The sequence below is a fragment of the Bubalus bubalis genome, chromosome 7 (assembly GCF_019923935.1).
Source record: "Bubalus bubalis isolate 160015118507 breed Murrah chromosome 7, NDDB_SH_1, whole genome shotgun sequence".
In the NCBI taxonomy this organism is placed as follows: domain Eukaryota; kingdom Metazoa; phylum Chordata; class Mammalia; order Artiodactyla; family Bovidae; genus Bubalus; species Bubalus bubalis.
Genome location: NC_059163.1, coordinates 6,912,137 through 6,936,511, shown reverse-complemented (window position 1 = coordinate 6,936,511; position 24,375 = coordinate 6,912,137). Strand labels below are relative to the sequence as shown.

Here is a 24,375-nt window from a genome sequence, read left to right as displayed (position 1 = left end):
AAAATTCATGCAAAGTGAAAGTTAAGTTGCTCAGTTATATCCGACTCTTTGCGACCCCATGGACTATATATAGCCTACCAGGTTCCACCGTCCATGGGATTTTCCAGGCAAGAATACTGGAGTGGGTTGCCATTTCCTTCTCCAGGAGATCTTCCTGACCCAGGGATTGAACCCAGGTCTCCCGCATTGTAGGCAGACACTTTACCATCTGAGCCACCAGGGAAGTCCTCTCCATCCCAGGCCCACAGTCCAATCATTGACTGTTTCGTTTTTCAATCATGAAAATTACACTTTAGATGATGATTTTTCATGCTGTTTTTCCATTTCTTTTCTTTCTTTTTCTTTTTTCTGCTTTACTTTTCTGCATTAAGTTCTGAAGGCTCAGGGTATGTTCTTTCTTCTTTTCATTTTGGTTTGTTCTTGGCTTTAGATAAGATATTTCTGTATATAATGGTCCCAGCCACCAAGATGTTCTCATGCTGACTATGGGGACAGCTAAGTCTTGTGACAGGAGATATTCCTCGGGGAGGGAGCAAGTATTGAGGAAAGAAGCGATGTGCTTTGTTAGAACCTCCTGGCAAAGGTTTTTCTCTGAGGTTCCCAAGTCTGGGTTAGGCAGGCGTCCTGGCAGAGTGATTAAAAAGATGGGCTATAATTTGTGACAGTGTGGATGGACTTTTGAGGGCATTCTGTTAAATAGGATGAGTCAGAGAAAGATAATATCTCTGGGATTCTCACTTATATGTGGAATCTAAAAGAGCCAAACTAGTAAGAACAGAGACTAGACTGTTGGTCACAAGGGGCTAGGGGCAGGGGGATTGGGGGGATATTTAAGGGTAGAAGGGTATAAGCCTGCAACCAGTGGATAAATAAGTCCTGGAGATCTAATGTACAGCGTAGTGATTATCGTCAACAATATAAACTTCAAGGGTGCTAAGAGACTGGATCTTAATTGTTCACACCACACACACACAAAAAAAACAATAATTACCTAAAGTGATAGATAGAGGTGTCGTCTAATGCTACCTACGGTGGTAACCATAATGCCATGTATTAATGTATCAAACAAATCTACTGTATACCTTGAACTTATACAGTGTTATATATCAACTGTATCTCACTAAAATTCTAAAATTAAAATGTACAGTAAAACCAAAAAAGACATTTGCAAAAATGTAAAATAGTGTCACTCTCCTCACACTCTTGGTTTTGGGAAAGATAGTTATTTTTTCACAAATTTTACATCACATTGTTATATAATGTGCTTATCCTTGTCCCAAATGAGTTAATGAAAAGATATATGCAGATATTCAAAGAAAAGGTTGGGCTGTCAAGTCAGGGTGATCTGAGCTTGAACCCCAGCTCCCTCTCCTCCTATTTAGGAGCCTCCAGCAAATTCTATGACCTCTCAGAGCCTCCAGTTTCTTCATATGAAAAATGGGGTAACACCTTGTAAGGATTAGAAAGAGTATACGTAAGGCCCCTCGCACTCTGCTTGACCCGTAGCGGTGCTGGTAAAGGGTAGCTCCTCTGTGCTCCCTTGGAAGGCCCTGGGGGGCTCACGGAACCACAGGCCCTGGGAGTCCCTTGGGAGTCATCTCCCTGGGCTGGCACGTGCCTCTTGGAAGGAGGGCTCCAGTCCAGCCAGCTCTTCTGTACTCACAGAGAAGAGCAGCGTGAGCGTTGCCAGCCTGAGGCTAGCTCTGCCCAGCTGGCGTTGCTCTGTGGCTGTCAGGCTTAGCCATTCACATCAGCTTCCCGATACGAAGTCTCCGCTGTGCTCTCTTTAGTCTCTGGGGCAGAATTAAACTTGCTGTTCCCTGGCCCTTCTGATTCATAGACTGTGTTGCTTTCACCTTCCAGGAAGTGTTCATGGGTGTCATCTCAGTGAGAGGCAGAGACAGAGAGAGGTAGAGAGATCCCCCTGGCCCCCTCCCCTGCCTTCCTCCTATCTCCATCCCCTCCTTTCTCCAGCATAATCACCGTGGCATCGTGACCTCTGTCATCATCCCAACGGTCACTGTGTTAGGGCATCTGCTAATGCTAGACCCGTACTCAGGGGCTCTGTGTACGCGCCTCGCTTAGTCCTCTCAATAACCCCAAGAGGTAGGTATTAATATTCCATTATACAGATGATGAAACAGAGACAGCAAGAGGTGAAATGATTTGCCCAAGGTGAGCAGGATGCACTGGCCCTGAAAAGTGGTAGAACTGCGGTGAAGAGGGTCAACGAGGAAGGTGGAAGGAAGCATTCGGTGTTGCAGGATTGGCAGGAGCAAAAGCGGGCAGTTGGCAAGCTCAGGCCACGTTTGAGGGGCTGGGGGATGAGCAAGGCAGAGGGCAAGCAGGAGGTGCAGGGCGGGGCCCAGAACCTGAGTTATCTGCCTCGGATCAGAAGCTGCTAAAATATACGTTCATCATCTACGCAGTAGATCTCCCCCATCTTGGGAGAATCTTTTGACAATTCCCACCCCTCCTCAAAGAGACAAAGAGTTTTTCAGGGGCCCATGAGGGACCTGGGGGCTGAGTGTGGGAAGGTGTCTCGTGAACTTTCCCGATCTTTCTTTTCCCTAGAGTCCTAACTCTGTTCTGTAATCATTAGCATTTTGGGCCTGAGCCTTTTCAAGCTGGCAGAACAAAAGCGACCACTGAGGCCAAGGAGAAAAGGCCGGAAGAAGGTGACAGCCCAAAACCTGTCCGATGGAGACATAAAGCTGCTGGTGAACATCATCCGGGCTTACGACATTCCGGTGAGGAAGCCGACGGCCAGGTGAGAGCCCTCAAGCCGGCCTGGGATGGGAGCTGCAGGACCCCACCTCTTCACAGTGTGTTCACTCTCATCATCAACAGAGTTGTTGCTCTGTGGGGGCTGAGGGGAGGGATGGGGGTGAGGGTGGGTGTTCTTGATGATGTCAGGGCCCCATTAGTTCCAAGTAACAGAACCAAGGTGGCACTAGAGGTAAAGAGCCTGCCTGCCAATGCAAGAGACGTGGGTTCGATACCTGGCTCTGGAAGGTCCCCTGGTGGGGTCATGGCAACCCATTCCTGTCTTCTTGCCTGGAGAATCCCATGGACAGAGGAGCCTGGTGGGCTACAGTCCATGGGACTACAGAGAGTCAGACATGACTGAGCGACTGTGCACAGCACAGCACGACAGAACCAAATCAGTCAATTTAGGGTAAAGAGGGGCTTTGTTGGCTATATCTCACAGAACAAGAGGACAACAGATATGGTGGAACCATGTGGGAGACCAAAAATTAAGCTGGTGTCTTCAAAGGTCCTTTGTCTCTCTTGCTTCTGTGTGAATTTGCTTCACTCTTTGTGTGATGGAAGTGATTCATCCTCGCCGGTTCCACCCCCAGTCATCAGCTCCCCAAAAGGTCATAGCCCAGCTCGGGTGCTGAGCCACATCTAGTTACCTATAGTCAGGGGCGGGTTCACAGGGACTAGCCCTGAAGATGGGGGACAGTCCTCAGAGAAGTGGGTGAGAGCTGGGCAGATACCCCAAAGGTGCATATTCTAGATTCCGAAACATGTGCTGTGAGCACAAAACTGTGACTTCTTTTTTATCTGCCCAGGGAAAGGAATTACACCCACTGTATTTCATACACTGGGGCAATGGGGACTCCTCAGCCATAAGGAAGTGTTAATCGATTCGTTGTCTCTGACTCTTTGCTACCCCATGGGCTGTAGCCCGCCAGGCTACATCCGCCATGGGATTCTCCAGGCTAGAATACTGGGGTGGGTTGCCATTCCTTTCTCCAGGGGATCTTCCTGACCCCGGGATCAAACCCAGGTCACCTGCATTGCAGGCAGATTCTTTTACTGTCTGAGCCACCAGGGAAACCCAACTATAAGTAAGGTGAGCTTAAATTTCTTAGCCCCTTGGAGAACAGAGACAGAAGGACCAAGAATGACTCCTCTCTGCTGGTGCCCTTACCAGTGTGATGAGGGAGGCTATACCTTACTGTACACTACGCCAGGCACTTTCGTATCTATGATTTCACTTACTTCTCACCACTATGACTGTCTCCATTTTACAAAAGGGCGAATGGAAGTGAAGAGCTTGTCGTGGCTTGCCCAAGGGCCTCCAGCTGTCTGATTATAGACGTTCCCTGTTCTAGCCTGGGCCTCTTTCCTCCCTAGGTTCTTCCCTTTAAATGATCTATCCACTCCCACCCCCCCTATTATTTTGCCCTACTTTTTTCTTCTGCTAACTCATCTACCCATGACAGAACATCTGATCATCACCAACTATTCCCAGTGTTTGGTCACATTTTGTTTTGTGAACGTCTGTCTAAGCTCTTGAATCTGTGCCATAGCATAGCTTCCCCAAGCCACATCCCAGCCTTTTCATCTTGATCGCACTAAAGCTCAACTGTGGGGTGAAAAGCTGTTTTTTTTTTTTATTTTAAAGAATAGGCAATAGGTATTATTTTTGATTTCTATTAAGTTTTTTAACATTTAAACGATTTCATTCAAATCATTACAAAGAAGCATAATTGACCCTATTGTTTTACATTTAGTGTAGACTCATCAAGTCAGCTCAGATACCAACTCTTGCACCAAATCCACCCAAGTCTTAGCCCTCTCCCCTTAAGACTAAACTAAACAGGATTTTCAGTGCTCTCTCTGCTCTCTTATATCCCATGCCCTCCAGTCTAACACATACCCCACTATATTATGACTCTTTGTTTATCTAGTCTAAGCTAAAGTGTATCTTATTGGCCTTTGCAGCCCCAGAGTCTAACAGATTGCTAAAGTACAGGAGGTACTAAACAGATGTTTGTGTAATAATGCAATGGACAGTGTTCCAAATGGGAAAAAGGTTTTCTCTGGTAGCTGTTGAGTTAAATGTTCCACTTTCCTTGTATCGTAGTTTGTCTGAAACCCTTTTTGTGAAAATGTAAGACAGTCTGGTGGAAAGAGACAAGGTATACCTTGCCAATGAATGTGAAATACTAGATACACCAGAAAATTCAAAACAAATATGCAAGTGGGTTGTTGGGATGAGGGGGAAGGTGTCTGGGAGAGGATCTCTGGACATGACCTTCATTTCTTCCTTTATGAATGGCAGTTCAAAAGGGAAAGAGGACAAGACTTGTAGATCCTAACTCAAGCTAGGAATCACTGACAACCTTTTGCCAGTGATGCCTGGCAGGCCCAGAGAGAGATATCTTACCTGGGATGGGTAGCTCAAGCTTCCTGGAGTATGAAGTTTCAAAGAACATACAGAGAAAGAGGACCTGAATTGGATGGAGGCAGGGCAGGCTGGTTAGAAGGCTCAGGATTCTGCTACCTGAAAGGGACTGATGCTCTCAATTATGGGGATGAGGCACCCACGAGACCATAAAGAGAAAAGGTCTCTTCTTCTATTCCAGCCAGACATGCAGACCTAAGGAAGGATGTTGGAAAGGTTCTGGTAGTCACTAGGTGAGTAGGGAGGACCAGAGCATATGAAAAGACTTCTAAAGTGTCAACAAGCTTTGCAAGAATGTCTGCCAGGATAACTGTCAGCACCAAACATCTTTGGAGAAACCATCTGCTCAGTAACATAATTAGACTTTCCCTGTCATTTATTTCTTCTGTTCATTTTTCCCTCCTAGTAAATTCCACCAGACATCAAGATCTTCAAGGACCTTCATTGAAAAGCACGCTGCTTCCCCGACAACACACAGCCCAGCCCACAGTGCCGACTACCCCCTCGGCCAGGTGAGATACCCAAGTGCTGGCTCTCTGGTTAGAATCTTGCCCCTTATGTTTTTAAGAATTGCCTAGAAAGTTCATAATCCATTTTCTGTCTCATTTTCTTTGGAAATATACTATTTAGAATCATGTTTTTCCTCTGCTCAGAACAAAATAATTCTACTAACTGTTACAGACTGTTTTCTCTTGAATAAAAAAAAATAGTATAGAAATTTGTTAAAAGTATATGCATAAACTTCCAAACTTCCAGTTTCTGCTCAGGATTTAGTGAGCTGAAAAGGGTTTCAATCCTAAACTGAAACAAACCAATAACAAAAAATCTAGCAAAACAGAAACTGTACATGTTCTTTTTTTTTCTTTTAAAGGTTTTAGTACGTCCTTTTGTAGAAGTTTCATTTCAGCGAACGATCTGCCATACAACCACAGCAGAAGGACCAAATCCCAGCTGGAATGAAGAACTTGAACTTCCATTTAGGTAGGCATATTTTTCTCATACCACAAGTGATTCCAATCAAGGGGGAAAAAAAATGGGACAATGTCCAGCTTTTGAAATGTGGGTTCATTGTTAGGATACCCCACTCAACTCCAGGCTCTGGTTCCTTAGAGCCCAAGCTTTCCACTCCCTTGACCCCATAGGCCCTACACTGATTTTCTTTTCTTCCCTATCTCCCCAGCTCTGGGAGCCTTAAGTAATTTCAAACCCAAATCTCCTTCATTGCAGGTGGTCTCCTGCATTTTGGGTTGTTTCTTTACCAACTGAGCCACCTTGGAAACAGAACTAGTTAAGTCAGAAGACAAACAGGAAAAAAAAGAGAGAGAGAAATAGATACCACTTTTCTACACAGTATAAGCAAAAAAGAATGAGCAAAGTTCAAGGCCAACGCTCAACCAAGCCGATGCAGTGGCCTGGTTTGGAGCCATGCCATGGAGAGGGCTGCTCTGGCCAGGCCTGGCAAAACTCAGAGCAGCTGTTATTGTAGCAGATGAACCTCACCTCGGTCTTGGTTAATTGGCGGGAAAAGTGACTGGGCTTCCCTGTTGGCTCAGTGGTAAAGAACTCGCCAGCCAACGCAGGAGACACAGCTTCAATCCCCGGGTGGGGAAGATCCCCTGGAGGAGGAATTGGCAACCCACTCCAGCATTCTTGCCTGGGAAACCCCATGGACAGAGGAGCCAGGCAGGCTGCAGTCCATGAGGTCACAAAGAGTCAGACAGGACTTAGAGACGAAACAACAAACCACGCTGTAGGATCCCCATGCTGGAGAAACCCTTTAACTGAAAGAACTGCCGTTAGTCCTCATTTCTTTGCTCATATTCCTGTTTGGACACTGGAGTGCTCACTATTTCTCTTTTGCTCCTTTCGTGGTCTCTGATCGTGGTGCGCATCTGCAGGGCCCCCAACGGGGATTACAGCACCGCCAGCCTGCAGTCAGTGAAAGACGACGTGTTCATCAACATCTTCGATGAAGTGCTGTATGATGTCTTGGAGGTGAGCTCACGTTTTTGAGGAAGATGTCTGTACTTGTTTTCATATCCTCTACCCGCCGTGCAAGGCCTGTCAGGGAGGAGAAATTTTCCCCTTATTCTTGTGGGCTCTGTTAGCTGGTCTGATAATTAAGCTGACACAAGATAGATTAACAGGGGGAAAAGAAACCGACTTTTAATTTTGTGCATACAGAAGTCTCATAGATATAGGATCTAGGAAGTGACCAAGGCAGACAGCTTTTATACTTTTTAGACAAAGAAATGATAAAGATGTGAGGAGTTGACGAGATAAGGATGTTTGGATTCAATGTGGTAAATTAGTAAAGGCTAACAAGGTGCATTTATGCAGCCTCCCCGGCCCTGGGGTCCCTCTCTGGTGAAAAGGTGTCTCTCTACGCAAGATGCAGAGAAGGTACCTTTCCCCGGGTTGGGGTGGGGGAGCGGGGGTGGGTTATTTCTTGCTTTCTAGAGACTGGAGACAAAGGAGGGTCTGGGTGTTCTTGCACCAGCTGTTTTTCAAATAACTTGAATTCAAAATAACCAATCTGCCACTTTGGCAGGTCTGGGGGCAGCCTGCCCTCAGTACCGTAGGTCCCCAAACTCGGGATGTTTGAAACCTGACATGTATGAATGAGGAACGGGAGGAAGGAGGAAGAGAAACAGCTTTTTTAAAACAATAATTTTATTTATTTATCTTTGGCTGGGCTGGGTCTTTGCTTCTCTGAGGGCTTTCTCTAGCTGCAGTGCAAGGTCTTACTGCTGTGGCTTCTCTTGTTTCTGTTCACTGGCTCCAGGGCGCATGGGCTTACTTGCGCCAAGGCACGCGGGATCTTCCGGGACCAGAGATCAAACCCGTGTCTCCTGCACTGGCAGGCGGGTTCTTAACTACTGCGCCACCAGGGAAGCCTGAGAACCAGCCCTTTTGTTTTCAATCTGAGTGTCTGCTATGATCCAGGAATTGTGCTAATTCTTTATTAGCACATTGCCTTAGCTCTTTCTAAGCACACTGTCTTAATTCTAAAATAACCCATGAAATAGATTATCATTTTTCTTGTTGTTTTGTTTTTTCTTTTTTAAAATATTAATTTATTCAGTTGGCCACACTGGGTCTTAGCTGTGGCATGTGGGAGCTAGTCCCCTGACCAGGGATTGAACCTGGGCCCCCTGTATTGGAAGTGCAGAATCATACCCACTGAACCACCAGGGAAGTCCCCAAAGTAGACCGTTAAACTCCCAATTTATTAATGAGGAAACTGAGGTCCAGAGAGGTTAAATGACTTTCCTGGTTTTTACATAACTATTAAGTGTCTCAACAAGAATGTGACTTACATCTGTTTAACCTAAACCTACCGTGCTTTCAGCTAAAATCCTGCTGCTTTCCTGCTGTCGAGTTACTTATTAAATGACTGTCTGGAGTTGTTAAACAATTATGACTTCCCACCCCTCCTTTAGGACGACCGTGAAAGAGGAAGTGGAATCCACACTCGTATTGAGAGACACTGGCTGGGGTGTGTGAAAATTCCCTTCAGCACGATATATTTCCAAGCAAGGGTAAGCGTCTGAAGTCAGAATTCCATGGCAATGGGGAACTGCTCTATCCAGCTTTCCTGGTACAGCTTTCTTTGTGGAGGTATACCCTTAACACTGGGGCTTCCTTGATGGCTTAGTAGTAAAGAATCCGCCTGCCAATGCAGGAGATGGGGGCTCGATCCCTGGGTCGGGAAGATCCCCAGGAGGAGGAAATGGCAACCCACTCCAGTATTCTTGCCTAGGAAATCCCATGGACAGAGGAGCGTGGTGGGCTACAGTCCGTGGGGCCCCAGAGTCAGTTGGATACGATTCAGCGATTGAGCAGGAGCACCCTTAACCCTGAGAGGACCGACGTGCAAGGCCACTATTGGAAAGATAAAAATCACTATGTAAAGCCACTGATCTGTCATATTTGCATGACTTAATAAAACATCTGTCTTCCTGACGATTGGTAGTTCATGCGCTGCTTTTCCAATCTGATAGTTTTTTTTAACACTTAAATAGATGTGAAGAAGGTAGGACAAAGTAGAAACTTGTCAAAAATGACAGAAGTCGGGTGGACAGATGCCTGAGAATAACCTGAAGAAAACAATCAGCCCAGCTGATGGCCCCTTTAATCAAGTGCGTTCATGTTTCCAGAGTCCTCACTGTTTCAGAAATGAACATCGGTTGACTCGCTCAACTAAGTACCGTTCTTCAGAGTTTAACAGTTTTGTGTAAGAGGATCCATCAGGTTAACAATTCTTGAATGGCAGAGCAACTCTAATCTGGGACAGTTAAAGGTTTTGAAATGGCATTAACACCCCAGTATTAAATCCATAGCAACAGGGAGCTTTGAGGCAAAGTCATGCTAATCTCACACAGCTCCAGAGGAGACGGTGTAATTCCACAGGTGATGGCCGCATGGAACAAACGCTGCCTCTGTCAGAGCCTCGGGCAAGACCCAGAACAAAACTCCAGTCTGAGAGGCTTGAATTGGTTGGAATATCAAGAATCGTTTGGCATTGCAGTCTTCCCTAGACCAAAGGGACTGTCTATAGGTGATGCTGCAGTTTTATGCTTGCCAGAAACTCTACAGTACTTTCCTCTTGGACTAGATTTGAAATGAAAAATAGAATTTAAAGAGCACATCATTTTGCAAATCCTACTTCCCATGTTATGTGGCATCACACGAGGAAGGGTACTCAGAAGTAGTTCCTCCAAAGCCCTTCCCGATAAAGGAGTAAACTGCTTTTCTATATTCTGGTAACAACCACACTCTGGTTGAGTCCCCTAAAGTAAGCACCTCACTGGCTTCTAGGGAAGCCTGCTCTCCTTCCATTCGCTCTGTCATCAGTTTCTTCTTTGAATTGTGCCGTGAGCCAAGTTCCTCCCTGTTGTTGCTGCTGCCTAGTCGGTAAGTCTGACTCTTTGTGACCCTATGTACTGTAGCCCGCCAGGGCTCTCTGTCTGTGGGATTCTCCAGGCAAGAATACTAGAGTGGGTTGCCATTTCTTTCTCCAGGGGAACTTCCCGACCCAGGGATCGAACCCGCATCTTCTGCATCGGCAGGCAGATTCTTTGCCACAGACTTGTTTTGCCGATTGAGTTGTGAGGTTTAATTAAGGTGACAAACTAGCTATATGATATGTGCCTGATAAATACAATTATTTCTATTATTATTGGGCTTCCCTGGTGGCCCATTTATTTCTATTATTATTACTGCATCAGAATTCTGTTCATTTTGTGTGGCTCCAAACCGAGATCTATGAATAATGGGTTCCAGGGAGGAACTTGGGCGTCCCAGGTGGCTCAGTGGTAAAGAATCTGGCTGCCAATGCAGGAAATGCAGGTTCCATCCCTGGGTCGGGAAGATCCCCTGGAGGCGGAACTGGCAACCCACACCAGTATTCTTGCCTGGAAAATTCCATGGACAAAGAAGCCTGGTGGGCTACAGTCCATGGGGTCGCGGAGTCAGACACGACTGAGCCACTGAGCACGCACTCATGCACTAGGAGGGACGTAACTGGTATCTAGTGCACTGAGGTCAGGAAAGCTGCAGATGCCCTACAAGGCCCAGGCCTGCCTCCATAACAGAGCTATCCGGTCCCAGCACCGACAGTGCCCAGGGTGAGAAACTCTGTCTTAAGTTCTTACACTTCAGCTATTTGGAGATGGTGCCCATTGCCTCCTGGCCCATCTGTCATTTCAGCTGAAGTTTATACGGCGCTGTGTTTACACTCTTCCTCCCCCTGCATCCTCTCATCTGCCTGGTTCAGGCTTTAGGGAAACTCCAAGGTAAGTGTTAGTCACTCAGTTGTATCTGACTCTCTGTGACCCCATGGACTGTAGCCCACCAGGCTCCTCTGTCCGTGGGATTCTCCAGGCAAGAATACTGGAGTGGGTTGCCGTTTCCTTCTCCAGGGGATCTTCCCGACCCAGGGATCGAACCTGGGTCTCCCGCATTGCAGGCAGACTCTTTACCGACTGAGCCACTAGGGAAGACCCACCAAAGCAAGGAGGAAAATAAATAAGAGCTTATTTCATTCCTCTCTAGAGGGCACAGTCACTGAAAGCTTCAGTTCTTTCTGTCTGTCTTCTGAGAAATAAATGTCGCAAAAGACTGAAATAAAAATTGGATTCTTAGAAAATCTGTGAGTCTCAAATTCTAGCCCTGAGTAGTTTTGTGGCACCAGACAGTCTTTCGTAAACTTGATTGTTTTGACTACAAAGGTGTAAAAAGTTCTGCCTTTTTGAACGTCTGTGTAAGTTAGGTCGTTTTATGTAAGTGGCTTGTAATTCATTCAGCCTGCATCCAGCCTCCTGTGTATGCACACCAAACACTGCTACCTGTTGGAGAAGGGTGACACAAGAGGGAACACAATACAGATTCTGTGTGCAGAGAACAATAATCTAAAAGTATATGAAAAATATGCACACAACAAAGCCTGGCAGAATGTGTCAGTGCGATAAATGAAAGAAGCAAGCTACGTGGGAGGCTGGCGGAGATGACAAAACAAACCACGAAGGAGATAGTATCTGACCTGAGCCTTGAAAAATGATTCAAATTCTAAAATGTGGAGACAGGGAGCTGGGCATCCCAGCAAAGCGGACTGGCTGCCAGCTCACGCTTGCCATGGGCCAGGCATTTTTCTTAGTGTTTTACATCTATTAATCCACTCAACACACATAATTACCCTACAAAGCAGGTACTATTATTGTTTCCTTTTTACAAATGCAGAAGTTGAGTCACTTGGGGTTTAACCCAGGATTTGAACCCAGGCAACCTAGTGTGGGAAAGATTGAAGGCAGGAGGAGAGGGGACAGCAGAGGATGAGATGGTTGGATGGCATCACTGACTCAGTGGACATGAGTTTGAGTGAGCTCAGGGAGATGGCAAAGGACAGGGAAGCCTGGCGAGCTGCAGTCCATGGGGTCACAAAGAGTGGGACATGACTGAGCCGCTGAAGAACAACCACCACCTAGTGTGGGTATCAACCTGCACAACTAGTACACGCTCTGCTGAGCCAAGCAAAGCAGGCAAGGAGAGAGACAGCCTTGCTGAGGGGGCTTAAGGAGACAAGCCTAGAGAGACGGGTGAGGCCTGAATACCAGTCTGAGCAGTTTCTACTGAATTCATCACATCATGGGGAGCTGACTTGCCTTTGAACTTCTTTTGGAAAATCACCAGGATGCTTCAGTTCAGTTCAGTTGCTCAGTCGTGTCTGACTCTTTGTGACCCCATGGACTGCAGCACGCCAGGCCTCCCTGTCTATCACCAACCTCCGGAGCTTGATCAAACTCAAGTCCACCAAGTCGATGCCATCCAACCGTCTCATCCTCTATCATCCCCTTCTCCTCCCGCCTTCACTCTTTCCCAGCATCAGGGTCTTCTCCAGTGAGTCAGCTCTTCGCATCAGGTAGCCTAAGTATTGCAGTTGCCACTTCAGCACCAGTCCTTCCAATGAATACTGAGGACTGATTTCCCTTAGGATGAACTGGTTGGATCGCCTTGAAGTCCAAGGGACTCTCAAGAGTCTTCTCCAACACCACAGTTCAGAAGCATCACTTCTTCAGCGCTCAGCTTTCTTTATGGTCCAACTCTCACATCCACACATGACCACTCTCACTCTCTCACCAGGATGCTTACTAGTTGTATTTTCTTCACAGATCGATGGGACGTTTAAGATCGATATTCCCCCAGTGCTCCTGGGCTACAGTAAGGAGCGAAGCGTGATGATGGACCGGGGTTTTGACTCTGTCCGAAGCCTGAGTGAAGGCTCTTACATCACCCTGTTCATTACCTTGGAGCCTCAGCTGGTTCCTGGGGAGTCGGTTCGAGAAAAGGTAACTGTGTAGTCTCTGGGATCCCATATGAGATGCGGACGAAACGTGAGAGAGGCTTGCTAGGCTATGCTTTCGTAAAATTAGACTGAACAGATGAGCAGAGGTTTCCTTTCTTGAGCATCTATTATTACATTCAGAGGGGAGCTTCCAAACCGGGAGAGAGCAGACTATGACTGGGGCCAACAGGCCGAAAACCAGAGGGCCCTTTGCACTGGGCATTCTTCCCAGGCAACTGACCTCCTACTGCAGGAGTTTTAAGAGCCCTGTGGCCTTCCTTCCTTAAAATGAGATTATCTAAGCTGTCAGCTGCTGCCTTCAGTGGCTTTTCACTGCCCCACTGTGGCTGTAGGTGGCATTTCTCTTAGACCTCCAAAATGCGGGCTTACGAAAATCCCTCTGAAATGCAAACTCGGCTGCTCCTTGTGCATTGACAGGACCCGGGCGTCCTAAACACACAGCAGCAGAAACGACCCCTCAGGGAGCCCCTGCAGGTTCTTCAGGAGAGAGAGGTTCTTGCCCTAAACAGTAGGGACCATAACCTGGAATTGTTTTTCCGCTCAACAGCAACTGCCAGGATTAGCAGATTAGTCTTCCCTCCACCATCATCCCACACTGAGCCATACCATGCGATTTTTCTTAAGTGATTTACTCATGGAATTGTCTAAGAAAATCAGTAGTAACTCCTGAAACTCGTATTTGAACATCCCTACCTTGTCTCGGTAAAAACGAATGTGTTTTAAAGTAGATGACTTCTGTTAATGAAGCCTTCCTCTTATTTTCTTTTTCCTTTCTTGCCTCTGATAGATGGGTGACATGCTTAAAAAGGTACCATGTATTTTGTTTTGCTGTTCATCAGTCAGTGGGTATTGAGCTTTCGTCCCCTGCTTCTGTCCTCTGCCTCGTTATAGAAGCTGCTGGGTCCTAATGTACGTGTAATCCCCTGGCCAGGAACTACAGACGTCTGCAGTTCATGTCTAGTTTTGCCTCTGGGCCCATGTCATCTTGTCAGAAAGATTCTCATTTAGCTCTGAATCTGGAAGTCACATGTCAGACTGTCAGCTGCACACTGGGAGCCACTTCCACTGTTTCCAAGCCCATAAGCCCATGGCCTGCTCCTTAGAGAAGCAGTGCGGTTATGACATTTATTTCTGGCCAGTGGGGCTGCCACAGTACAGGTGTTCAAAGAGAGGGGGGGGAAAAAAGGAAACATTCAGTTTTCTGTAAGTATTCACATTAACCAAAAGTTCAGGAATTGAGCCAGTTAAGAATCTTCCAAATTTCATGTTGAATCAACTGTGAATTTGTTGGTTCTACCTTTATTCGTTTTATAATAAATAACCCCAATCCTTTTAGTATTTAGCTTTCGCCTGGCATTTCTCAGATTACCAACTCAGCATGTGTTGTTGTTGTTTAGTTGCTCAGGCACGTCCGCCTCTTTTGCAACTCCATGGACTGTGTAGCCTGCCAGACTCCTCTGTCCATGGAATTCTCCAGCAAGAATACTGGGGTGGGTTGCCATTTTCTTCTCCAGGGCATCTTCCCGACCCGGGGATCGAACCTGTGTCTACTGCACTAGCAAGCAGATTCTTTACCACTGAGAAACCAAGGAAACCCTCACCAGTTTAGCATACGACTCCTTAAATTACTGCTTCAGCCCATTAAATGGTAATTCTGGTAATTTAAACAGGTATTAACAACCATTATGAGATACCTGTTAAACGTTTACCTTATGCATGCTCGGTGCAGAGAAGAACACAGAATGACTCAGACATGGGCCCTGCTCCCAAGAAGCACTGGCTATGGAGTCAAAATGCACAGCAGATATTCAGGTCCATGTGGTAGAAAAAGTTTTATATTGGGTTGGCCGAAATGTTCGTTCATGTTTTACCCTAACAGCTTACAGAAAACCCAAACGAAAAAAAAAAAAAAAGAAAACCCAAACGAAGTTGTCGGCCAACCCAGTACATACTTGTTTCGATCTGGAATGCCAACAGTCAGTGCTGATGCCAGAGTTTCACTCTTCTCTCTGGACATGCCGATAGGTGCCTCTCTCTAATGCCTCCCTGGCACACAGTGTCTATCCCTATAGGATCTCTGGTCAAGTATTAGTATTTTAAGCCCCTGATTCCTTATTAATGGTCTCTAGACTAGCTTACTCCTTGGAAGGAAAGTTATGACCAACCTAGACAGCATATTAAAAAGCAGAGACATTACTTTGCCAACAAAGGTCCGTCTTGTCAAGGCTATGGTTTTTCCTGTGGTCATGTATGGATGTGAGAGTTGGACTGTGAAGAAGGCTGAGCGTCAAAGAATCGATGCTTTTGAACTGTGGTGTTGGAGAAGACTCTTGAGAGTCCCTTGGGCTGCAAGGAGATCCAACAAGTCCATCCTAAATGAGATCAGTCCTGGGTGTTCATTGGAAGGACTGATGTTGAAACTGAAACTCCAATACTTCGGCCACCTGATGCGAAGAGATGACTCATTGGAAAAGACCCTGATGCTGGGAAAGATTGAGGGCAGGAGGAGAAGGGGACAACAGAGGATGAGATGGTTGGATGGCATCACCAACTCAATGGATATGGGTTTGGGTGGACTCCGGGAGTTGGTAATGGACAGGGAGTCCTGGCGTGCTGCGGTTCATGGGGTCACAAAGAGTTGGATATGACTGAGCGACTGAACTGAACAGAACTGAACTAGACTAGAAGTTTCTTGAGGGGTCTGCCTTATATACATTTATCCAGACTGCTTCAGACCCTTTAGACTTTCAGCAAATATTTTTAATAATTGGATAGATGGATAAATATATAAACTAATGAGTTTAAAGGAAGCAGGGATGAATTCAAAAGGATGCTTTTTTTCACATCACCCTTGTTTCATAATTCTCTATCTCTTTAAGGTTATGATTATTTCTACCCTAAGCGTCTGTGACACACCCATACTGAAGTTTTATAAGCTCACTTTTTTTCATTTACTTATAAATTCATCATGACACCTATGTGGTAGCTACCGAGTCCTGGCACTGTGCTGAATACGTGGTCATAATGACGATGGTGTAATGACAATGTTAAGATTCAGATGTGAGTGGGCGTCTTGTGAGAATGCCCAGGAGGGTTTTGGAGATGCCTCCATCCTATCTCCCCCCAACTGCTTCGAGTACAGCCATCAAATTAGAAACAGGAACCACAGTTCAGCTCCAATATAAGACAAGTCAAGAACACTCCAAGCTCATGAAGGAGGGGATAGATGTATACTTATGGCTGATTCATGTTGTTGTAGAGCAGAAACCAACACAATATTGTGAAACAATTATCCTCCAATGAAAATTTTTTTTAAAGCCATAACTTATGGAATAAAAAAAGAACAATTTTATATTCTAGGTCCTATTAAAAGTCATAAAATAGTAATGGGATGTTATCTGTGCTCTCATTCATTCATTCGGTAACACTTATTAAACACTTTACCATGTGCTGGCTAGTATCCTCCATACTGAAGATTTAAACAAAAAAACTAGATCAAAACAAAATCCCTGACTTCAGGAGTCCTAATCTGTGAGGGGAACAGTGTAATCAAATATGTCGGCAGCTTTAAATGCTAAAATAAATAAAAAGTATGAAGGGGATGTCTGGAGGTATTGCCCTACTCAAAAAAAAAAAAAAAAAAACAACTTTCAAGCACTGCCAGGAATGTAAACCTTACTTAAAAGTTGACTTTCTAGTAAAATTTTGTGTTTGTCAAAGTAAGTAATCAACCATACATAAATTTTTATACTAAACAACAAAAATTTTGTAAGAACACTGCTTTATTCATGCTACTTTTAAGCAATGCCTTTAAGGAAAAATGACACCATATGTCCAGAGACAAGTGAAATCTGTTTCATCTGCTTGAGTTACTTTAAAAAGTCTGAGATTTGGCTCAGCTTGGATCAGAGAACCACTTTTAAAAGCATTTTTTAAATGTTTAAGTATTATACACTTCACATTTCTAGTTCTGCTTCCTTTTACTTCAGGCTCATTAGTGTTATTTATTACATTGGCTCTGGATTAAAACCTTTTAACACATCCGTATATACTTGTTGCTTCCCAGTGGCTAAGCAGTAAAGAAGCTGCCTGCCAATGCAGGCGATGCGGGTTCGATCCCAGGTCGGGAAGATCCCCTGGAGAAAGAAATGGCAACCAACTCCAGTATTCTTGCCTGGAAAATCCCATGGACAGAGGAGCCTGGTGGGCTGCAGTCCATGGGGTCAAAAAGCTGGAGGCAATTGAGCACAGATGTATGGATATATATTTATAAATCTGTTATCCTTTTAACATGAGCTGCTTTAGCTTTGCACTTGAGACATTAGGTTTCTGAGTCCCTCTAATACCAACATCAAAATACACATAAAACTATTGCTTGGACTCATCAATCAGAATTAGTACATCATAGCTTAATTTTTATGTGTTGCTTTATTAATCTAATACTTTCCATATGGCTGTATGCCTAATGACTACTTTCTTGTTGCTGTTCAGTCACTGAGTTGTGTCTGACTCTTTGCGACACCCTGGACTTCAGAACGCCAGGCTTCCCTGTCCTTCACTATCTCCCAGGATTTGCCAAACGCATGTCCATTGAGTCGGTGATGCTTTCTAACCATCTCATCCTCTGCTGCCCCCTCCTCCTCCTGCCTTCAATCTTTCCCAGCATAAGGGTCTTTTCCAATGAGTCAGCTCTTTGCATCAGGTGACCAAAGTATTGGAGCTTCAGCTTCAGCATCAGTCTTTCCAGTGAATATCCAGGATTGACTTCTTTTAGGATTGCCTGGTTTGATCTCCTTTCAATGTCATTGAATTTTTAATGAGTCATTTTTAATGAGTCCATCTGATTTTTAGATTATAAATACAATTAAATAAGACTTCAGGAACACCAGGGCATGACAGTGTTGTTAAGGGGGGTCACCGAATCACACCTCATGAAGCACATGTTGAGTCCACGTTGACTGTGGGATCCAAATAGGTTCCACCATATCTCCTGTAATCATACACGTCTTTCCTTTTGAAGTTTGATTCTCAGGAAGATGAGAAATTGCTTCAAGCAACAGAGAAGTTTCGAGCTGAGTGTGCCTTGAAGTTTCCCAGCCGGCAGTGCCTCACCACAGTGGTTGACATTAGCGGGAAGACCGTCTTCGTCACTCGTTATCTCAAGCCTTTAAACCCTCCTCAGGAGCTCCTTGATGCTTACCCCAACAACCCCCAGGCAACAGCGGTAAGCATTTCATAGCGAATCAGTATCGGCGCTTAAAAGGTTTTAAAATTTAGTATGTGAAAGTCGCTCAGTTGTGTCTGATGCTTTGCGACCCCATGGACTGTATATAGCCTGCCAGGTTCCTCCGTCCATGGAATTCTCTGGGCCAGAATACCGGAATGGGTAGCCATTCTCTTCTCCAGGAGATTTTCCCAACCTAGAGATTGAACCCAGGTCTCCCGCATTGCAGGCAGATTCTTTACCATCTGAGCCACTAGGGAAGCCCAAAGTTCAGTATGTTACCCTCTTAATTACTATATTTCATGGTACTTAGGATAGTAACTATGTCAAGAACATTAGTGATTAATGATAAAGATCTTTTTTAGTACCACGAGGCTTACTTTCCTTACAAAAGTCTGAAGGTACCAGCAAGGATAATAACCCTTGCTCCATTTGTTCAGTGAATTCATTAATTATTGAGTGCTTACTGTGGCCCTGACATTACACTGGGGGCTGGAAAATTAACACCTGGAAGACGCTCCCCATGAGTACAGCATTTAGGACATCTCCACAAAGCACATCCCTACCAGGCTGTTAAATGCGCATCGTTCTCTGCCTGTAAAGAACCACACCTATCAGAGTCTCAAATGAACAGAACTGTGTGTTGAATAGACTACTCTTTTTATCCTTTCCAGCTTATTTATTTTATACATAAACATGTTGCACCATCTTTTTTTTTTAACTTCTTTTTAAATTTTTTTAAATTATCAAAATATGATAATACATTTATAGGAGACTTGGAAAATACAGACCATATAGTTCCACTATATATTACAATTATTTTTTTAAGTAGATACATTAAGATTTTTAGTTGGAGTTTCAATATCAAACTCTGAAAAATTAATAGAATGAATATATAGAGACGTAGAAGGATATAGTAGACCTGAAAAGCACAATGAACCAATTCAAGGTAATTAAGATTTATACAATTTTCACACAACAGTAGGATACAAATGCTATTCAAGTTCCCATAGACTGTAAACCAGGAGACACTGGAACATATCCAGGGACATAAGACCAGGTACAAAACTTTCATGATATAAAGGTATTACAATCATACAAAGTCTTGAACAGGCTATTCTTAATTGAACACTGTAACTCATAACTGTCTTTGGAGAGTGGATTGTAAGACAGTAACTCCTGCTAGTGAGTTATTAATATAGCAGTTTAGGGACAGAGAAGGAAGGCTCTCAGAAAATCCTAGATGCAACACATAATGACAAGTAAAGAAAACAGGAAATCTGTGTAGAATTCAACAAGTGATGGCACCCACTCCAGTCCTCTTGCCTGGAAAATCCCACGGACGGAGGAGCCTGGCGGGCTGCAGTCCATGGGGTTGCGAAGAGTCGGAGACGACTGAGCGACTTCACTTTGACTTTTCACTTTCATGCATTGGAGAAGGAAATGGCAACCCACTCCAGTGTTCTTGCCTGGAGAATCCCAGGGACGGGGGAACCTGGTGGGCTGCCATCTATGGGGTCGCACAGAGTCGGACATGACTGAAGCGACTTAGCAGTAGCAGCAGGTGGCTCAGACAGTAAAGAATCCACCTGCAATGAAGGAGACCTGGGTTCGATCCTAGATCGGGAAGATGCCCTGGAGAAGGAAATGGCTACCCACTCCAGTATTCTTGCCTGGAGGATCCCATGGACAGAGCAGCCTGGTAGGCTATAGCCCATGTCGGAAAGAGTCAGACATCACTGAGCGACTGACACTTTCTTTCACTTTCAACAAGCATTGTCTTCATAGAAATAATATAAAACCTGTGTGGTTGAAAAATCAAGATAAAACAAAAATCCTGAAAAACATGTATATATGTCAGGATGGATTGATGAGACTATTTTAATGCCCTATATTTTCCAAGGGCAAAGATAAATGTTTTTAACTTTAGAAAGAAAGTGAAAGTGAAGTCGCTCTGTCATGTCCGACTCTTTGCGACGCCATGAACTGTTGCCTACGAGGCTCCTCCATTCATGGGATTTTCCAGGCAAGAGTACTGGAGTGGGTTGCCGTTCCCTTCTCCAGGGAATCTTCCCAACTCAGGGATCGAACCCAGGTCTCCCGCATTGCAGGCAGACGCTTTACAATCTGAGCTACCAGGAAAGCCCAACTTTAGAGTTTAAGTTAAATATTCAGAATCGAAATTTCTAGATAAACAACTTAAAAGAATCTTAAAAATTGGGTATAACTTCCAAACTAGCAGAAGATAAAATAACAAAATGGAGTAAAGAGAGTGAGGAGGGGAAAAAACACTGAAAAAGTGTGAAAAATAAAAAGCACAGAATAAGGTAGTAGAAATAGCCTAAATATTTACCAGTAATCACAATCAAAGTGAAGGGATTAAACTTTCCAGTTAAAACACAGACTGTAAAGCTAGATTTTTAAAACAGTTTGTAGTGGAACTTGACACAGTGATTCTAATATTTATACAGCAGCGCAAAGAGCCAAAAATAGCAAAATAATCCTGCAGAGTAAGAAGGGCTCAGTGGGAAGATCTACCATGTCATACGGTCACTAAGGTAAAAGCGTACTGACACACAGATAAAGAAAGAGAAGTTAAAAATCCAGAATAGAGCTACACAAATATGACCCACACAAACCTGATGTGTGACAAAGCTGGCACTGGAAATTAGTGAAGGAAGAACTATTACACAAGCGCAGTGGGACCACTGACTTCACATATGGAGAAAAGAGAAACAGCAATTCCTGCTTCTCACCATTCAACAGATAGGCTGAGAACGTAAATATGAAAGGCATTTTTATCCATAAGACCTGATATAGGAAGATCACTAAACAAGCCACAAAAAAGCACTGACTATAAAGAGAAAGAATAAACTGGACCACATTACGACTGAGAACCTGAGTCTAACGAAAGAACAGCACAAAGGAAATGAAAAGACAAGCCACAGTCGGGAGAGGATATCTATAGCTGAGCCACCAGGGAAGTCATATACTAGACAAAAGAATAGTAACCAAAATATATTTTTTGAAAACTACAAATAAACTTGAAAATATGCAAAATACTTAAATACAAAGTCACAGAAGTGGAAACATGAAGGGCCAATAAGCATATAAAAAGATGTTCGTCCTCCTTAGAAATTACAGAAATATGAATGGCAACCACAGTGATGCACCAGCCTTGGTTTCTAAATACCACCATCCTCTAAATGCATAGAGTTGGACACGACTTAGCGACTGAACAACAGCTATCTAAACAGAACCAGGACTTATTAGAGAAACGGGTGCTCAGGAACAGTTCTAACAGTAAGGGGAAAGGAAAAAGAAGACGAGGACATTTCAAAGATACACAAGAGCCTTCTGTAAAAGGCTTTCTTCATCTGTAAAAGATGGATAATAACAATAGTCTTCCTCGGGATGTTTGGAGAGGATTAAACGAGATACTATTAACACAACACTTAGTTAGCACTTGTGAGGATTCATTTTGTTCACATAAATGTCTGTGATACATGAAATTTTCTTGCAAGAAATGAGGTACAGGATCCAGCTTTCTATTTTCTTGGGAAAATAGTTACAGCTAATTTTGTTTAAACAGGAACTGGTGGCCCGATACGTGTCTCTGATTCCTTTCTTGCCCGACACCGTCTCCTTTGCTGGTGTTTGTGACCTGTGGAGCACTTCGGATGTAAGTATTCTTCCTCACAGACGTGCTGGCTTCATGGAATATCAGTAAATGGCTTGCTTAGTTTTAAATTGCAACACCCGTTAGTCATTATAAAAGTCTACACGGCCATCTGTCTAACAGAATGAACTAAATTCATTCCGAAATACTTTTTTCTTCCTGGTTCAATCTACCCATACTTCAGGAGTCACGCAAAAACTAATTATTTGTGCATATACACACACACACACCTACTTCAGATGTCTTAATGCTGATTTGTTCCCCCAAAGTTTTATTCATAAAATAATCAAAATCACATTTTATATTACATGGGAAATTGCATATTCCTTAATTTACGGGGGCCTCTTAAGGCATGTCATTATTCATGCAGTAAGTATTTCTTGGTCCCCTGATACATGTCAGACACTGTACAGAGTTCAGGCTATGAGCAGAATAAACATGGCCTCTGACCTCCTGGAACTTACAATGTATGCCAGCTACATAAACTTCAAAATGAGTCTTCAATGGTATAAACATGTATTATCACTGGTATTCATTTGGCTTCTGGATCTCAGGTACTGTGTTGGCATAAAGTTGAACTGTGATATACAACTCCCTTTGAAGAATAGCTCTAAAAGGAAGAAACTGAGTACACTTTTAATTATTTGTTCCCCAATATATTTTAGAAACACAGTGTTGACAATTTTAGAGATAAAATTTCACAACCTTAAGATATTTAAAAGAAGACATACAATGAATAGAAGAGCTATGTGCTCTAGAGCCAGACAAGCTTTCCACTTCCTAGGTATTGCTTCATCTCTCTGTGCCTCCACTTCCTCATCTGTAAAATGGGAAGATGAGAGTATGGCCTTCAAAGGTTTATTCCAGGATCCATTGAACTGACTCATGCAGTGTGCTTAAAAAACAGTGTGGCACTGGGATGGGAGGTCAGGATGTGAACAGGCAGAGCACAGAGGATTTCCAGAGCAACGAAAACACACCACATGATACCACAATGACCGACTGGTCAAACCCACAGAACGTACAACACCAAGAGGGAGCCCTGTATGTAAACTATGCTCTTTAGGTGATTATTGTGTCAGTGTGGGTTTATCAGCTCTAACACGTGTCCCGCTCTGGTTGGGGATGTTGATGATGTGCATGTGTGGGAACAAGAAAACATGGGAAATATCTGTAGCTTCTTTCCAGCATTGCTGTGAAGCTAAAACTGCTCTAGAAAATAAAGTCTTTAAAAAGAAAGTGTTAGCACATACTGCTACTGCTAAGTCACTTCAGTTGTGTCCGACTCTGTGAGACCCCATAGACGGCAGCCCACCAGGCTCCCCCGTCCCTGGGATTCTCCAGGCAAGAATACTGGAGTGGGTTGCCATTTCCTTCTCCGATGCATGAAAGTGAAAAGTGAAAGTGAAGTCGCTCAGTCGTGTCCGACTCTTAGCGACCCCATGGACTGCAGCCTACCAGGCTCCTCCGCCCATGGGATTTTCCAGGCAAGAGTACTGGAGTGGGGTGCCATTGCCTTCTCCACATAGAGGGCTATCATACATAAGTTCAACATGAAAACTGAAACTTTGACATTTATCTCCCTGACCCCACCCCATAATCGATTCTAGAAATTCATGTCATTGAAATGTCAGAGAAAACACCATGTCCAACTAAAATTGGGTGTTTTTTTTTAACAATATATCTTATCTTTTAAACCACTGATTTTAAGAGTGACTTTTAAAAATCCTTTACAGCCCGTCTAGAGTGAAGCAGCCAATGAACATAATTTTTCTTTCCTTTTGTTCAGCAATTTCTCGATCTCCTGGCAGGAGATGAAGAAGAACACGCAGTTTTACTATGCAATTACTTCCTCTCCATGGGAAAGAAGGCCTGGCTGGTGACGGGCAATGCTATTCCCGAGGTAGGACCATTAGGCTGGCTCTCTCTGAGAAGGTCATTGTCTAACATGGTGCTGTTATGTTCCAGGTCATGGGCAGGACTTATTTTCATAGCAGTTCTTGGAGCTGCAAAGAAAGTAGCCCAGAGAAGCCACAGTAGGGAGAGAAAACCAGTGATGAGACAAGACAGGGTTTTCGGGGTACTTGAGCCCTATACTTCTGAGGATGTTCTGGGCAAATCTGAGCCCTTTTCCACCCATCACCCCCATCTGGCTCTGCCCTCCCGCCCATCTTACTAAGAGTTCTGATTCCCTCAGCGATCGAGTGTTATTCATGCCGAGGAATGAAAGGATCTGAAGAAGTGTGGCTGGGGTAGAGATCCTTTCACACCTGCTTCTTCCACAAGCAGCTGCTGTTAGGCTGGCATGCGAAGCAGAACAAGGCAGATAACCACAGGGGCAAAGAGAAGAATGTTCATGCCATGTACTGGTGTCTCTGTTATTTTTATTAGACCGGAAATAGAGACTA

At 44.3% G+C, this 24,375-nt stretch overlaps 1 protein-coding gene across 4 annotated transcripts in view; it reads left to right on the top strand.

The window, feature by feature from the left end:
- CC2D2A (coiled-coil and C2 domain containing 2A) overlaps positions 1-24,375 on the top strand; it is a 131,544-nt gene that overhangs the window by 92,538 nt on the left and 14,631 nt on the right. For all 4 annotated transcript variants that reach the window (XM_044945624.2, XM_006054939.4, XM_044945626.2 and 1 more), the window contains 9 exons: positions 2,603-2,770; positions 5,607-5,712; positions 6,072-6,181; positions 7,099-7,195; positions 8,644-8,742; positions 12,871-13,047; positions 18,085-18,288; positions 21,881-21,970; positions 23,757-23,870. In XM_044945624.2, coding sequence (XP_044801559.2) covers positions 2,603-2,770; positions 5,607-5,712; positions 6,072-6,181; positions 7,099-7,195; positions 8,644-8,742; positions 12,871-13,047; positions 18,085-18,288; positions 21,881-21,970; positions 23,757-23,870 — 1,165 coding nt within the window. The remainder of the gene's footprint in view (positions 1-2,602; positions 2,771-5,606; positions 5,713-6,071; positions 6,182-7,098; positions 7,196-8,643; positions 8,743-12,870; positions 13,048-18,084; positions 18,289-21,880; positions 21,971-23,756; positions 23,871-24,375) is intronic.